Below are 17,722 nucleotides of genomic sequence, written 5' to 3' on the forward strand. Positions count from 1 at the left end.
TGCTACATCACAGGGACTATTTACACACAAGCCCATCCTTCCCAATAAACAGGGAGTCCCCGGGGCGCAGAGAGGAGGGCTTGGTGCTAACAGCTGCTCTATCCTGAGCCCCTGCCACATGCCAGGCCCCGGCTCAGCACCTCACACCTGTGGCACCATGTCATCCTCATGGCAGCCCTGCAAGGTAGGACCTGGCCCCATTTGGCAGAGGAGGCTCAGAGGGGTCTAGTGAAGGACCTAAAGTCACACAACTGGTAAGTGGCGATGGGGATTCAAAATCTGGTCCCTCTGACACCCAAAACTGTTCCCCCCCCAAAAAAAAAATCTGCTGAAAAGTACCCACACTCCAGGCAGGGGAACTCTCTGCAGGAAGACGCAGGCAATGGAGCCCACTCTTAGGCAGTTCTGCTTCTTCCTGTCCCCATACTTTGGCCTCAAGTGGGCATTATACATCCTGGGGTGTACCCAACCCAGACCATCCATTTCCTGTGTGATGTAAGGTGAGTTATCTACCCTCTCGGGGCCTTGGGAAGCTAAAAGGCTGTCGCTAGCCCCCTCCTGGCAGGGTGAGAGTACTGTGAGACAGACGAAGTTTCCAAAGGCTGGGAAATCCCAGCCTGGGCTGGTCAGGACTTTGGAGGCAGAAGCTGGGCCACAGGGCAGCTGGGGCCTTGCTTGGTTACAGCAGGCCCAGCTCCGCTCTGCCCATTACATAAACTCTGGGCTCCTGACAAATTTCCCTGTCATTCCCAGGACATCCTGCCCCCCAGAGTCCCCTAATCCTCCCTAAGGGCCAAGTGTTCTTCAAGCCCCTACACACACACACACACACAAACATACACACACACAAGCACACTGTTATCTCTCAGCAGCCTGAGAGATGGGCTGGGTTGATCAAAGCCCCAGGATGATGCATGTGCAGAGCGAGCTGCATGTCACCTGCATTCTGGTGTTACTCTAGATCCTTGCTTATAACCCCCACAGAGGCTCACAACAGCCTGCACACTAGCCGTCCACCCCCAAACCCTCGTCCTTTCTAAAACTCTACTGTCATCATTGCACACAACTCACTTGATCACTCACTCACTCAGCCCTTACTGAGCACCTTCTATAAACCAGGCTACACACCGCTCCATGGCTCCCCATTGCCGGCAGCATACATACAGCAACCGAGGGCAGCATTCAAAGCCCTGAGCGCCACCTGCCCAGCACAGGGATTAAGAACCTGGTTCTGGAACCTGACCCTGACCTCAAGTTCTGCATACCCCCTGCACGACCCTAGGAAGGTTACTTCTTAGGACTTCAGTTTCCTCCTCTGTGTAATGAGAATAAAAGTAACCTACTTCATCGGGTGGTTGCAAGAAGCAAATGAAATAATGCTTATGAGACTATACATCCGGCATGTAATTGCTCTACCAACAATGGCCATTGTTATTATTGAGCTAAGCTGAACAACCCAAGACCCTGAACAAACCAGCTTGTATCATATTCCAGAGTATGTGCATGGGGCTTCCTCCACCAAGAAAACTTTTCCCTGCCTTGTCACTTTGGCAAATCCCTAGTCTTCTTTTAAGACACAATTTAGAGGTCACTTCCCCTTACCACACAGCCTCAGGTGCTCTCTCCCTCCTCTGTGCCCTCACGGCACCAAGCACATAGTGGGTTAACTTGAGAAGGAGCCACGGCTGGACCATCACCATCGCTCTGGCATCCAGCTCCAGGGCCCAGCATGCAGTTCGTCAAATGAAAGCACAACCCAGCAAGGAAGACTGAGCAGGTTCTATTACTCCCTTTTTATTTTTTCATATGAGTCTCAGGAAGTTAAGGGACTCACCCAAGGCCCTCAGCTAGCAGGTGGCAGACAAAAGCCCATAACTCAAGTCCCATGGCTGCAAGCCTAGGTTCCAGTGAGGGAGAGAAGGAGGAAGCAGGCATACCCAGCAGTGTGGATTTACTAAGCCGTGAGAGCTTCCACACAGGCCTGGCTGACTCCAGGGCCCTATAGACACAGTATGGTCCATCTCCATTCCCTGGGTCTCTGGCCTGGGTGCCGTCCTCCTGGAACCTCACCCAGGAATGATACTTGTTAGAGCTGATGCACACAAAGTCTTGAGAGGGGAATGGGCAGCCCTGGGAAAAAGACTGGAGGTGCAGAGAGATCCCAGGTGTACTTCCCCCTCTAGCCCAGGTCTTGGAAGGTAGGATTCATCTGCCTCCAGTCCTGGCTGCTGCAGGGGCTGGTGGAAAGAACACAGCTTTGTAGCCATGAAGACGTGTCCTCTAATCCTAGCTCTGACAGCCACCTGCTCTGGCTATGGGTCTGTCATATCACTTCTCTGAAGCTCAGTTTCCTCATCTGTACTGTGGGTGGGGATTTTAGTCTGTTTTGTTCATATCTGCATCCCTGCTGCTTGGAATAGTACTCGGCACGGGATAAGTGCATATTAAATATTTGCTGAATAAATGAATGAATGAATGAATGAATGAATGAATGAAAGGGACAATGATGCTGACCTTGCAGAATACTAAATGAATGACCTAGCCTAAAAAGCCTGGTACAGGAAAGGGCCCTGTAGCCCCTTACAGGACAGAGACCCACCCCATCTTCTCAGAAAGCACTGCTCATGGGGACAGCTGTCCAGGGCCCCCAGACCACTGTGCCCCCTTCCCAGAGGTTGAGATGAGCTCCAAGAGGCACCCTTCCTTCCCACCCAAGCAGCCCTGCCTTAGGAAGAGGGAGCCAGGGCAGCATCTGGCAAAGCTGGGCAGCAGATGGAGAAAGACAGCACATGTCCCGCAGGCAGGAAGTAGCCCCAGAAGCCAGGTTCAGGCCCAGCATTAGCAGCCCTGCTCACTGCTGGAGGCCAGGGGCCAGGTGCCAGGGCCGGCTGTTACTGTTAGCCCCTCGGCCAAGGCTGGACATGGGCCCTGCGGGATGAGGAGATCTGCCAACATCCGGAGCCTCTTCTGGAGTGCCTTCTACCTGGGCTGGTTTGAACCCATACCTTCCCTATCCTTGACTCTCCTCCTGCTTGGGAGAAGACAGAGAGAGATCTCGGTGCCAGCATGAGCTTTGATATTATTTCACAGTCCAGTTCTCTTCTCCGAGTTCAGTTGTCCCATCTGACAACGGGAGTAAGAAACCCGACCTTGCAAAATTGTTATAAGAATTAAAATAAAGTGACACAGGTGAAGCAGGATACACGGCACAGAGTTAAAGTAGGCCTGGGGACAAGGTTACTGCCTTCAGCAGGGCCAGGGAAGGCCTGGGCGGAATCCTCCACCACATTTCCAGTGGGTTTACTCCAGCTGGTCCACACCCTGAGCCAGGCCCTGCCTCCCAGCAGCCCATTTCCGACAGCGGCCCAAGGAGGGCAGCCCAGATCCCAGGCCTCTGCCAAGGGCCCCCACCAGCCCTTGCCGGCCTCCTCCCGGGCCAGGAGCCACCAGCGGCGCCCGTACCTGCAGGTCAGCTGCTGTATCGCTTACATGGCACCTGGGCTAAGAACAGTGAGGCCCTGTTCTCCAGTGAGAATGGCCCCACCCGCACCCTGGCTGCTCCATGGCTCCTGTTACCCAAACAATAACACCCAGTCACCTGGCACCTCCACAGAGAGGGGGGAGGGGGACGCAGGTAGCAATGTACCCTCTCAGCCCAGGAAGTGGAGGCTGGAACCCAGCCCTTGCCACTGGAGAAAGAGAGGCCCAGAGAGGTGGAGGACCGACTGAGGGTCACACAGCACTTTGGGGTGAAGCACCCAGAGAAATCGTGTCCCCACCCTTACCCTCAATCTTGGGGAATGAGCTGGCTTTCTCCTCTCACAGAGTTCAGGTACCGTAGTACTCAAAACTGAGTCAAGTTTCCCTTTTAAGCCTGGCCCCCTGGTGAAGCTGGCTCTTGCTCAGAGATTTCGCAAAGGGAAGCAGGAAGTGGTGCCCTGGGCAGGGAATGGAGCTCCTAGGTATCTTCCCTCCCTATCAAAATTACCGCAGGGAAGTCCTTGGGTTAAGTCCCTCGCCAGGCTCTCCTAGCTCTACCTCCCTTGGGGGAGGCCTGGGTTGCAGGGGCAAAGGAATGCACTTCTGAGCACCCCACCCCAGGTCCCTGCAGCCCCAGCCCTGGCAGGGAGAACAAGGCCTGAGGGGATAGGGGCTGCAATGGGCAGTGCTCCTCACCTCAGAGGGTGAGTCAGCGACAGAACCTCTGAGCAGCCGCAGCCGTGCAGGGCCTGTAAAAACCTGTGGCAGGGATCCCAGAGCAATTTACTCCAAACTGCGCCTTCAGGTTGGTTACCTAATCCTACCTCGCCCACCCTCCGATGGCCAGTGTTGACCATCCCTTTAAAGGAGCAGCACATCCTTGATGCTGGGAATCTAGGGTCCTCACCCTGACTCTGACCTGTGACCGTGAGAGGCAGGGCACATGGGAGCTGCCCCCAGAAGGAGAGGGTAGAAGAGGGGAACGAGGCGGAGGCCAGGGGTCCAAGCCGGGAGAAAATCACCTTGGCTGGCAAGTCCACTGAAGTCTCCACCCCCTACCTGCACACCCTCCTCAGGCTCCCTGGAAAGGATGGAATATCACCTGTATTCTTCCCAGCCTGAGGCTGAGGGGAAAGTTTTTGACCTGCTGATACAGGGACTTGACCTTGACTCTGGGGGTCAAAGGGCACAGGAAGAGCTGTCCCTCCACCTCCTTAGGGCCTGGCACCACATAATTCTCAGAGGAAGGCCAGGAGCTGCTTCTGGAAAAGGCTGGACTGGCAGAGGCTAAACTCCCGAGGCCTAGACCTTTCTAGGAGCGCTAGGGGTGGGGAGGCAGACACAAGGGCATACCCAGAAAAATTTCCACATGGGCTAAGCGCTCTTCCCCACTCTCTTCTCCACAGCCTGCGGCAGGGACACAGGTATCCTCTGGCCCTAGCCTGGGGCAAAGCGAGCCAGGAGTCTCAGTCAAGGGCAGGCCATGTCACCCCATTCCACAACTGCCAGGAGGCACGAGGGGCAATCCTTCCAGGGTCAGCAGCGGAGAAGCGGGGAGTTCCTGGGGAGTCAGTGGGAGACAGCAAGAGAGCGGCTCCCACGACCCTCATCTCTGGGAGAAGCCCAGACGTCTGGCACCCCAGCCCTGCCCTACAGGAGAGTTCGGGACGCATCCCGGCGGGGTAGGTGTGCGGCTCGGGGGAACTGGTCTATTGCCTCACGGGATCCCTCCCTTGGCTTTGGGGGGGTGGGGGGTGTTCCTCGGCACTTGGCGGAACTGTCCCTCGCGCGCGCACACACACACACACCCGGGACACGGGGGGTGGGGTGGGGGGCGGAGCCGGAGATCGGAGGGCGCCTTCGCGGGCGCCCGCGGGGTTGCAGCGGAACCGCGGGGCCGTCTTGCCCCAATGGGGACCCGGGCTCGCCGGCCCCCGGCCGCGCTCACTCACCTCGGGATCCAGCGGCACCAGCTCCATGAGCGGCCAGGGCTCCTTGAGCTGGGCGAGCGGCATCGCGCCGCCGCCGGGCCGCCCGCGCTCCTCTGGCGGCCCCGGCCGCGCCGCCTCTCGGGTCCCCGGGGTCCCCGGCTCCGCGCCCCCGCGCCCCCGCTGTCCCCGCGCCCCCCGCGCCCCCCGCGCTCGGCTGGGCCGTCCGCCGCCGCTGCCCCGGCACCAGCACTTCGGCTCCCTCCGTCACCCGGCGCCGCCGCGCCCATTGGCTACCTGCGCGGGGGGCGGGGCCGCCGAAGCCCCGCCCCGGCCCCCGCGGAGCGGCATTCCCCGCGCGGACCCCCGTCCCCGCGGCGCGGACCGCTCGGGCCCCGCCCGCGCCGCGAGCCCCCGGCCCGCGCGCTCCTCCGCGCAGAAGAGGTGCTCCTGGCTCCGCGGTCCCAAGCCGTATCTCCCTGCGGAGACCACTGCCCCACTCGGCTCATCTGGGAGTCACTCCCCAGATGTTCCTTCGCCGCCGGCGGGAGGGAATCCCCCCCTCCCTCCCCCCGGGTGTCCTGGACCTGACCCCGGCGGAGGCTTGAAGGGAGCCGGGGCCCGGCTTTCCCTAGGCACTTGCCGCAGAAGCCCTGGGGACCGCCTCCCTTACAAGTTTCTGCCCAGCGCGGAAGCCAGGGCTGGAATCTTTTAGGGATCTCAGCGCCCCAGCCCCAGGCAGGCTTCGACTCCAGTGCCTGCACCACCGGGACCCACAGCGCCCCCAGTGATTGCAGTCTGTGCTCGGCGGTGTCCTCCCCTCTATTGAGGGAGCTCCTTTCAAGCCAGATCGCCCTGGAATCTCTCCAGCTGCAGGCCCAACTCAGGGCTGATTGGGGCTTGTGCCCCCTCTGAGGTGAGCAGGAAACCAGGTTGCCAAAACTGACCGGCACGCGTGGGCGGGGCGAGGAGGGGGCGTCCCCTTGGAGAGATCCAGCCTCCACCTCAAAAAGGTCTTAGCGGCCCAGCGGTGCTGTTTGTTCACACCTGAGCAAATGGAGAGATGGGCTTGCTGGCTGCTCGGGTGAGGAAGGCTGGCCTGTTATTTGCAAAGCTGTTCTAAAGCAGGGGGCGGGAAGGAAGGTTTAGGAAGGCCTCCCGCAAGCGAGGCTGCCAGCATGTGGTCTCCTTGAATCTTGACTACCACCTAGTTTACCAATCAGGAAACGGAAACTCAGATAAAGTGACTTACCCAAGGGCACAGAGCTGGTCAAGAACAGACTAGGACTTAAAAAAAAAAAATCCAAGTGGATGAGGATTTCTCCTGAATCCAGCTGCTCCCCCTCTTCCATGCTTTTCCAAGGGTGGGACCTGGAAAGGACTTCGGAACTAACAAATCTAGATTTCATTCCCAGCTTTTCTACTTCCTTAACACTGGGAAATTCATTTTACGTCTCTAAACCTCAGTTTCCTCATCTGTAAAATGAGAATTATAATCCCAGTCTTTCAGGAATATAGTAAGAACTAAATTCATTTTAACTCAATGAATATTTATAAACTCTAGTACACGGCAGGCCCTCTTCCTGAGCATGTATTGTAAGCCAGGCTGCCTTCTAGATGCTGGATATAGCAATGAACAAAAAATACCCTGCTCTCATGGGAGTTTCCATCCATTCTGGTGTGATTAAATAAATAATTACACCTAACACTAACATAGCACTTACTATGTGCAAGGCACTCTTCTAAGCACTTTACATGTGTAACCTCATTTAATCTTCAACAACCCTGTGGGGTAGGTGCTATTATCTTCTCCAGTGTACACATGAGGAGACTGAAGACAGAGGTTAAAGCTTCTCATTCTCTGGGTCCTGTGTGTCCCTCCAAAGTCACAGAGCTGGCAAATGGCCCCAGAGTTCATTCTCTTGTTCACTCACTTTCCACCTCCTTGATGAGAGAAGGTGATGGGTAAACTGAGGGCAGCCCTGGGCCAGAGTTGGCAGCTGTTGTTAACATCAGTATTGGTATCATCCAGTTCAATTTCCAGGAAACAGTTTGCTTGGCCCCAATCCCTGCTGCTCAGGATAGAGTTGCAATACTTGGGTCATACTTAGACTAAAACGATTATTTATCAGAAATTCAGATGTAAACAGGGTGTCCTCTATTTTTATTTGCTAAATCTAGTAAGCCTGCTCAGGGCTCAGAACAGACGGCACACAGGTACCAAATACCCAGCTTGCCGCCAGCCACATTTCGGTTGAATTTAGGAAGGGACACCAAGCCCAAGAATGAGGGCAAAAGGCCGGCTGAGGGAGGTGTGCGGATGGGCAGGAGAGGGAGGCACAGAGAAAGCAGACATGACCTTGCCTTTCATGTGCCTCCTCCCTGGAACCTCTGACCCTCTTCCTTCCCGCCTCTCACGAGAAAGGCCTCGCTATCAAGCTTATCAGCTCCGCCTTTTAAGAACAGAGTAGCTGATTGTGCTCTGGTATGAATAGGTTTCGCTTTCGGTGTCCCCCCCTCCCAAGGCTGTGGGAGAGGTGGTGGGTCATACTGGAAAGCAGCGTGACCAGAGGACACCGGGCCCTACAGGGGGAGGTTGGGCAGGTCAGCTTGCCCGTCTGTGGCATCGGGATAGCAGCCACCCAGCAGAGAGCTGTAGAGACCAAAGTGAAGCCTGCAAAGCCCGGAGGAAGCTGCTACACCCTCTAGGCTCCTCCCACCGGCTTGCCTTCAGCGTTTCTGCCACAGGACCTTTTACATGCCACTCCTTGTGCTTGAAACAGTCTTCCCTCCTCCCAAAGCTGGCTCAGGAACACTATCAACTCCCCCAGGACGTCGTCTCCCCTCCCTGTTATACACACCCATAGATGGGAGACTTTTCCTCCATAGTGCTTCCCAACGTTGTGCTTGTGTGTTTATGTGATTATTTGATTAGCATCTGGCTCTTCGATAGACTGTAAGCTCTGAGAGGGCAGCAGTTGGGTCTGTCCTGGCTCTTCAGTGCCTCCCTGGCACTTGACACATAGCCTGGCACGGCCCCGCAGCTCAACAAGGCTAGATGCCATGGCCAAGACCACCCAGCTACAGCGCAGCCAACAAAGGACTCAGACCCAGCCAATCTGATCCCAGAGCCCGCGCTCTGAAATGCTGCACTCTGAGTGGTGGATAAAGGCCAGCTATTATTATTAATAATAATAATGCAGTTAGAACTGGCTGTTCTGGGCGGTCACTCGAGGTGTTTGTTAGACGAATGACTCATGAGAGTGAAAGGGCTTTGCGGGACACAGGGAGGTTATTCTCTACCCTGTGGAAGCGATTCCTCTGCCAGGGAACAGGGGTCTGAACTGATGGGGGCTGAGGGCCGGGCTCCAGGTGCCTCTGCTGCAGCTTGGGACATGGGCTTGCTAAAAGGTTCAAGAGCCCAGTCTCTAGGGGGACACTGTCCTGGGGCGGGGAGGGGGCACTACCATCAATAGTTCTTCTCGGCCTCTCAGTAGAGGAGGGTCTTGGCGTGCAGGTCTCGTTATACGTGAAACAGGGTGGGGGTATAATCATAAAGGTGGTTCCCTTTAACAAGTGGTTACAAAGTACCAGAACGTTGCTGAACATTTCAATAACAGTCACCAAGGAGGAGGGCTTTTTGAGAAATGACTGTGCCTGGAATGGAGCGTCTTATGGGAAAGAACTCATCAAATCACGCCAACAACACTATGAGACAAAAATGATTGTCCCCATTTTCCAGATGAGAAAACAGAGGCGCAGAAAGGGACAGGATTGTCCACAGTCACACTATGTAAGTATTGCAGGTCTCTCAGGCCCAAAAGTCTAGAAGGAGGTACAGGGCTACTCCATGTGCAGATGGTGGGGTGGTAGTGATGTGAGCGGGAGAGGACCTTGTCGGCCTCACCCAGATCCAAGGGACAGGGGTGGCGTCCCTCCCCTGCTTGAAGCCCTGCGGTGGCTCCCCGGTCACACTCAGGCAAACGGCAAAGTGCCCACGACCTGGCCTGCTGCTCCCTCTTGCGGCTCCTCCCGCCCTCCCAGCCGTCACTGGGACCTCCTGCCTCACTCCCTGCACTGCCCTCCTGCCACCAGCATCCTCGCTGTGTGTTCCCACCTCAGGCTTTTGCTCCGACTATGCCCTCCATCTGGAACCTTCCTTCCCCAGCTCTCGGAGTTCCCTCCCTCACTTCCTTCAGGCCTCTGCTCAGAGAGGCCTTTCCTGACCCTATCTAAAATAGCTCCCCCACCCTCAGTATCACCTCTGTTCTCTTCCTGTCATGGCATGTGTCTCCACAGCAATCGAGCTGTATGTCCTGGTAGTCTTTGCTTACCCCACTAGAATGAAGCTCCATGAGACCGGGCTTGTCTGTTTTGTTTACTGCTGTATCCCTGGATACATCTGATGTGTGGTAGGCCCCAAAATATAGGGTGGAAGGAGCCACACCAGCCTGGGCGCTAACTGTGTAACTCTGAACATGTCAGGCCTCTGCACCTCAGTTTCCTCATCTGTAGAATAGCAGTGGTTGTGAGTATAAAGTTAGATCAGGATATAGAATACCTGTGCAGAGCCTGGCATGTACCAGGTGTTCCATATACATGATAGGTAACAATATAGACACTCTCCCTTCCCTTGAACTATTCCCCCACCCCACCCCGGCAGAGGAGAGACATGAGACTAGGAGATGGGGGCTTGAGGTTCGCTGAGTTGGTTCTCCATTGGTGTGAGATGAAGCCGTGAGAAGAGGCCCCAGCTTAGAGGACCGCCCATGGCTTGCTCATGGGGCTGGTGGTAAAAAAGGAGGCCAAGGAAGCGGACTTGGCCCAGTGGTTAGGACGTCCGTCTACACATGGAGGTCCGTGGTTCAAACCCCAGGCCTCCTTGACCCGTGTGGAGCTGGCCCATGCGCAGTGCTGATGCGCACAAGGAGTGCTGTGCCACATAGGGGTGTCCCCCGCGTAGGGGAGCCCCATGCGCAAGGAGTGCGCCCTGTAAGGAGAGCCGCCCAGCGTGAAAGAAAGTGCAGCCTGCCCAGGAATGGTGCCACACACACGGAGAGCTGACCCAATAAGATGACGCAACAAAAGGAAACACAGATTCCCGTGCCACTGACAACAACAGAAGTGGACAAAGAAGAACACACAGCAAATAGACACAGAGAACAGACAACTGGGGTGGAGGGAGGGAAGGGAAATAAAATAAATAAATTTTTTTTTTTTTTTAAAAAAGGAGGCCAAACTTCCACTGGGGCCACTGCCTCCACTGAGGAAACCAAGGATTTGCTGCTTTCCCAAGACGCAGAGGGGCCTCCACCACATTGGGTGGGGGGGGGGGGGCATGAGGCCCTCTGCTAGCAGGAAGGAAACCTCAGCCTCTAGCCTTCCCCTTCTGAGGGGAAGGTGGTGGGGGTCTCGGCAACAATGGCAGCTTGGCCCTTGAGGCTTTTCAGTGGGTGAGGGCTGTGGAGCTGTGGACAGCGCTGGAGGGGAAGGAGTTGATGCAGGACTGCGTGCCCCTGAGCAACAGCACCAGGGGCGAAGATGGGGCGAGGCTGGGCGGGCAGCGATGGCTGGACGAAGTGGAGGGCAGTCGTGTGGGAGTTGGCAAGGGGACACTGCCCAGCACTTCACCGTTGCTTGGCCTAAGTCCCTAAATCAGAGGCTCCATTGCTCCTTCCAGAACTCCTGGCTCAAAGACTTTCCTTGGTTGGGGTATTCCAAGAATATTGGTCTTCTGTCTTGCAGCTGGTGCCAAAAGGACAGGGAAAGGGGAGACCTTCCCCAAACGGAGCATTATGAGCTTTCCCGAGGAACCCAAAACTACAAGAAAACTCCTGAGGTACCATGTTTCCACTGAGCACGAACTCAGTGAAGCCAATGCCTAGGAGCCAGAAATACGATCAGAGGAGGGATACTGTGGCTTTAATAGTGGGCCAAATGAGAACTCTCATTGCTATCAACTTCTTCCACAACTAAATGAACAGAGAGAGAAAGGTATTCTTCGTGATGTCAGCCTTGTAGTGAGAGGAAAAGCCTTTAAAGCTCATAAGAATATCCTGGTTGCAGGCAGCCATTTCCTTAAGATTTTATGTTGCTTTTCAAACAGAGAAAGCCCTAACCAAAATACCACACATTTAGATATTGCTGCAGTTCAAGGTCGTTCAGTCATCTTGGACTTCTTACATTCTGGCAACCTGGTGCTCACAAGTCAAAATGCCATTGAAGTGATGTCAGTGGCCAGCTACTTTCAAATGAGTTCGAACTTGCCAACATTTTATTAAAGATGCCTTAAATATAAGCATTAAATCAGAAACTCCAGAGTCTGTATTTGTGGACTATAATAATGGAAAACCAGTTAATAGAGATTGGTCTGTCTTCATCACGGGATCAAAAAATCGCCAGTTTGGGTGCATCATGGAATCTTACTACTTTGGCAAGTAATATTAAAATTGAAAATGATGGTCGCAATGTTGACAAAGGCCAAATAGAAAACTGCCAAATGAATGACAGTAGTTGGGTCCAAGATGGTTCTCCTGAATTGGCTAAAAATGAATCTCAAGGTCAAACAAAAGTGTTTATTTGAAATTATGTGGGCTCCCAGGGAATTTAAGAGACTGGCAAAACAAGATGGGAAAAAACAAACTACAAAGAAATTTATTTATAATAAACCACCTAATAATGAAGCAAATTTAGAAGATTGCTCAGTGATGCCACCTGTTGCCACCTGTTGCCTATCCAGAAGACAATTTGCCATTTATCAAGGAAGAACCAGATTTGGATGGTGCTCTACTCTCAGGGCCAGATTGTGACAGGAATGTGAATGCAGATTTATTGGCTGAAGCTGGTTCCTGTTGAGATGGAGGTGATAATGGTACTTCACATAATTTCAAGTATAGTTTGATGCAGTCCTTCATTGATTTCAAGTATGGATTGATACCAGGTGCTTCAAATAATTTCAAATATGGATTATTGCCTGAATCTTGGCCAAAACAATAAACTTAGGAAAAAAGGGGAATCATCGCTAATCATGAACAAGTTAAAATGTCCTCATTGTAACTATGTAGCCAAGTACAGATGAACACTAAAAAGACACTTGCTCATTCATAAGGGAGTGAGATCATTTAGCTGTGATATTTTTGGAAGGCTGTTTACTAGCAGACAACATGTAAAAAGACATTCTCTGGTGCATAAAAACAATAACAAATACAAATGCGTGGTATGTAAGAAGACCTTCATGTTAGCAGCCAATGTTGGAATAAGACCTGGATCTCGATGCTATGGTGTTTGTGTAGAATGTGCAGATACCTTCCAGCCAGGAGGGGAAGAAGGTGTAGATCAGGGACAGGATACTGATTTCTCTCGGGAAGAAGAATATAAGGAGAATGAAGACAGAGAAGCTGATGAAGAGCTGGTTGATGACAGAGAGGATCAGAATGATCCATCTTGATGGGATGGATCAAGAGAAGTTTGTAGGTCTCTAGATGATTAACTGACCTGCTCTGCTCCTCCAGGATGCTGCATGTGAACATATGAATTGACAATTTGAATTGTTGAACTTGAAGGCTTGCAAAATTTGGTGCATGCTGGATGGTAGTTATATTGCTGTGAAAACTGTAGAGTCAGGACAACCAGCCAGATAGCAGCAGAGTAAGGAGCTCCTAGAGTCAGCTCGTGCTACAGGGCAGTTAGTAATCACCCAGAGCTATCTAAATCACCTGTTTGGGGGCTCCAGGAAACTGGAAGAGCATCCAGCAACATCCTTGAAAGAATGGAAGGAGGAGACTGCCCATCTGCAGAGAAGATTCATAAGTAGAGCACTCCACCCCATGGAGGCCGGTGCCCATCCTCCACTGGTCACACAAGCCACCTCGGTAGCTATTCTGTGGCTGGAATTGGAAGCTCCATTTCCCAAAAACGGGAGGAAGAGATGGTTGGTGTAGCAGTTTGATATTGTTATGAATTCCAAAAATAGACATTGAATTATGTTTGTTATGTGATCTGTTACTGGGTATGATTGAGTTATGATTAGGGCTTTGATTGGGCTTTGAGTTCCCAGCCCTTGGTGGATGGGGACTCACAAATAAAAGGCATGGCAAAGGACAGAATTAGGGCTTTTGATGCGAGGGTTTTTGATGTTGGAATTTGATGCTGAAGCCTTAAGCTGGAGTCCCAGGAATTAAGCTCACAGAGGAAAGAGAAGCCAGCCCCAGGAAGAGAGGAACCCTGAGCCCAGGAGGAAGCAAGCCCTGGGAAGGAAGCTTGAACCCAGAAAGAAGCAAGACCCTGGAAGGGAGGAACCCAGGAAGCCTGAACCCTCGCAGCCGTCGGCAGTCATCTTGCTCCAACACATGAAAATAGACTTTGGTGAGAGAAGTAACTTATGCCGTTTGGCCTGGTATCTGTAAGCTCCTACCCCAAATAAATACCCTTTAAAAAAACCAATCAATTTCTGGTATTTTTCATCAGTACCCCTTTGGCTGAATAAGACACTTGGGCACCAACTTCAGCTATGATTTTTTTTTTTTTTGAAAGATTTTATTTATTTATTTAATTCCCCCCCCTCCCCTGGTTGTCTGTTCTTGGTGTCTATTTGCTGCGTCTTGTTTCTTTGTCCTTTGTCCTTTGTCGTCAGCGGCACGGGAAGTGTGGGCGGCGCCATTCCTGGGCAGGCTGCTCTTTCTTTTCACGCTGGGCGGCTTTCCTCACAGGCGCACTCCTTGCGCATGGGGCTCCCCCACGCGGGGGACACCCTTGCGTGGCACGGCACTCCTTGTGCGCATCAGCACTGCGCATGGCCAGCTCCACACGGGTCAAGGAGGCCTGGGGTTTGAACCGCGGACCTCCCATATGGTAGACGGACGCCCTAACCACTGGGCCAAAGTCCGTTTCCTCAGCTATGATTAATAAGTTCCCCAGGCTAAAGTATAATCCTAAGAACAACTAAAGTTTTAACCTGTTGAAGTCAGAAAGAGGCCAGTAGCACATTTTTTTTTTTTAAGATTTATTTTATTTATTTCTCTCCCCTTCCCCCTGTTGTCTGCTCTCTGTGTCCATTCACTGTGTGTTCTTCTGTGTCCACTTGCATTCTTGTCATGCGGTACCGGGAAACTGTCACTTATTTTGTTGCATCTTTTTTTTTTTTTTTTAAGAAAGTTAGCAAAGAGTTTAATAAGGAGAAAGTGCACACTCAAGAAATGAGCACGGGCGCGCTCGAAGGAGAGGTGTGCCTGCTCTCTCAAGGGGTTTCTGTTTCTGCTGGCTATCATAGGGAGTTAGGATCTGTGCTGATCGGTGTATTTAAGACAAAGCAGGGACAACTCATTGGGTGGTTTGGTTTCTAGGGTTGTCATCAGGTGGTGGATGGCTTCTGGCCACTGGTTGAGAGCTCTGCGGGGTACACTGTCTGGCAGTGATTGGCTTCTGGCTGCTGTCCACGAGCCCTGCTAGTGTTTACTGTGCAAAGTGTTCATGAAAGCAGGTGGGTGGTGGGTGGCGCTTCTTGTTTTTCCTTCTTTCTGCTGGGTAGATGTTGCAAGCTGCATTCCAATAACTTGTTTGCATGAGTCCAGCAACCATTGCCCGGGTATTTCCTATTATGTGGTGCTTGAGTTTGCTCGGGGTTTTCTGCCCCTCCTCCTCAGGTCCCTATTCTGTCCTGCCTCAACCCTCCTGAGAGAGCTGTACACCCTTTATCTTAAGCGGGGAGCTGAAGGGTGAGGGTCATTCTTCTGTATATGCTTCCTGCTGATTAGGGATTGTAGTCCTGCCAGACGGGGAAAATTCTCTACACTATCTGGGTGGGGAGGCAGATTTTTGGATGCAATGGTTGGGACTGGGTGAAATCCATGCATGATCAGAAGTTTGTTTGGAATGCATCAACCCTGAGCTGATGCAGCCCGACGCCACGGCACTTGTTGCATCACCTTGCTGCATCAGCTCTCCCTGTATGCGGTACCACTCGTGGGCAGGCTGTGCTTTTTTCTCATGGGGCAGCTCTCCTTGTGGGGTGCACTCCTTGTGCATGGGGCACCCCTCGCGGGGGACACCCCTGCATGGCATAGCACTCCTTGCACATGGCAGCACTGCATGTGGGTCAGCTCATCACATGGGTCAAGAGGTCCTGGGGATCGAACCCTGGAACCTCCATATGGTAGGGGGGCGCTCTATCAGTTGAGCCACAACCGCTTCTCCAGTAGCACATTTTGACTCTGCTTCCAGCATGAGGGAAAGCTAGGCTGATTGAAAATCATGGTGAAGGTAAGGATGGTTTCTTTCCACACTGATTGGATTGCAGCCCTAGCGTAGGCTTCAGTCCCACCTCTGGCAGGGAGGAAGCTGGCAGAACCTGCACTAGCCTCTTCAGGTAACTGCAGGTACATTTGGCAGGCACAGACTTAATAGTTGGAAGTCTACCAGGGCAACTGCAGTCATTTTGGATCCACATGACATAGATTGCTGCCCACACCTATAGATCCATCCCTACCCCAGCAGGGGAGAAAAGGGTGTGAAACTTCATCAGTCTCTCTGGGCAACTATAGTCTAGGCCTGCATGATTTGGATTATTATACACGGTGTGGCTCTGTCCCTAGCCCTAGCAAAGGAGAAAGATGGAAGAAGCTTCATCAGTCCCTGTGGCAACATGTGCAGCTTGAGCCTCCACAGGTTTTGGTACCAACTACATCCTTGGCTTCTACTACACAACCAGCAAGGGAAAAGGGTAAGAAAGCCCTAAACTAAAGATAGAATCTGCACCCAGAATAAATACATCCAGTAAGCCAGATACCAAGACACCAACAAAAAACTACAATCCATACCAAGAAACAGGAAGATATGGCCCAGTTAAAGGGAAAAGATAAACCTGCAGATGACATAAAGGAGTTGAGACAACTAATCACAGATGTTCAAACAAATCTCCTTAATAAATTCAATGAGAGGGCTAAAGAGATTAAGGATATTAAGAAGACATTGGGGGAAGTGGATATGACTCAAACGACTGAGCTCCCTTTTACCACATGGGAGGTCCCAAGTTCAGTTCTCAATGCCTCCTGGAGAGGAGGGGCAAGACAGCAAGCTGGCATGACAGGTGCAGCGAGCTGATTCAACAAGATGACACAACAAGGACATGCAGAGGTAAGACAATAAGAGACACAATAAAGCAGGGACCTGATGTGGCTCAAGTGATTGAGTGCCTCTATCCCACATGGGATAGAGGTTTGGTTCCCCATGCTTCCTAAAGAGAAGACAAGCAGACCCAGAGAGCACACAGCAAATGGACACAGAGAGCAGACAGTGAGCACAAAACAGTGAGGGGGGGGTAGAATAAATAAATAAAATAAATCTTTAAAAAAAGAAGACATTAGATGAGCACAAAGAAGAATTTGAAAGCATACATAGAAAAATAGCAGATCTTACGGAAATGAAGGTGCAATAAAATTACAAATATACTGGAGGCATATAACAACAGATTTGAGGAGGCAGAAAAAAGGATTGGTAGGCTTGAAGACATGCCCTCTGAAAACAAACATACAAAAGAACAGATGAAGAAAAGAATGGTAAAAATTAGACAAGGTCTCAGGGAGCTAAACAACAGCAGGACACGTGCAAACAAATGTGTCATGGTTGTCCCAGAAGGAGAAGAGAAGGGAAAAAGGACAGAAGGAATATTTGAAGAAATAATGGTAGAAAATTTCCCAACCCTACTGAAGGTCATAAATATCTGTGTCCAAGAGCACATATATTTCCATCCAAATGAATCTGAATAGACCAACTCCAAGATGCATACTAATCAGAATGTCAAATGCCAAAGACAAAGAGAATTCTGAGAGCAGCAAGAGAAAAGCAATGCATAACATATAAGGGATACCAATAAGATTTAGTGCCAATTTCTCATTAGAAACCACAGAGGCAAGAAGATTTTGGTATGATATATTTAAGATACTGCAAGAGGAAAACTTCCAGCCAAGAATCTTATATCCAGCAAGATTGTCTTTCAAAAATGAGGGCAAGTTTAGAATATTCATAAATAAACAGAAAATGAGAGAGTTTATAACAAAGAGACTGGCCTGGCAGGACATACTAAAGGGTGTGCTACAGTCTGAAAAGAAAAGACAAGAGAAAGAGGCTTGGAAGAGGGTCTAGAAATGAAGATTATATCAGTAAAAGTAACTAAAAGTCTCAAAAGAGTGGTGAAAATAAAATATGACAGATAAAACCCAAAGGTCAAAATGGGTGAAATAAGAACGCCTTTACAATGATAATATTGAATGTTAATGTATTAAACCCCCCAAACAAAAGACACAGACTGGCAGAATGAA

General features: G+C 51.7%; 1 protein-coding gene and 1 pseudogene across 2 annotated transcripts in view; one reads left to right on the plus strand and one right to left on the minus strand.

Moving 5' to 3' along the window:
- Nucleotides 1-5,577, minus strand: part of RPS6KA1 (ribosomal protein S6 kinase A1) — a 37,384-nt gene extending 31,807 nt beyond the window's left edge. The window contains exon 1 of one of the 2 annotated variants that reach the window (XM_004478774.4): nt 5,433-5,577. In XM_004478774.4, the coding sequence (XP_004478831.1) occupies nt 5,433-5,495 (63 nt within the window). In that variant the 5' untranslated portion in view covers nt 5,496-5,577. Of the gene's footprint in view, nt 1-3,462; nt 3,543-5,432 lie in introns of those variants that run through there. The other variant, XM_071217627.1, reaches the window with a different exon arrangement.
- Nucleotides 5,578-6,471: 894 nt separating this feature from the next.
- On the plus strand, nt 6,472-12,897 carry LOC101447440 (zinc finger and BTB domain-containing protein 10 pseudogene; annotated as a pseudogene).
- Nucleotides 12,898-17,722: the final 4,825 nt, after the last annotated feature.

Source organism: Dasypus novemcinctus, chromosome 9, assembly GCF_030445035.2.
Source record: "Dasypus novemcinctus isolate mDasNov1 chromosome 9, mDasNov1.1.hap2, whole genome shotgun sequence".
Lineage (NCBI taxonomy): Eukaryota > Metazoa > Chordata > Mammalia > Cingulata > Dasypodidae > Dasypus > Dasypus novemcinctus.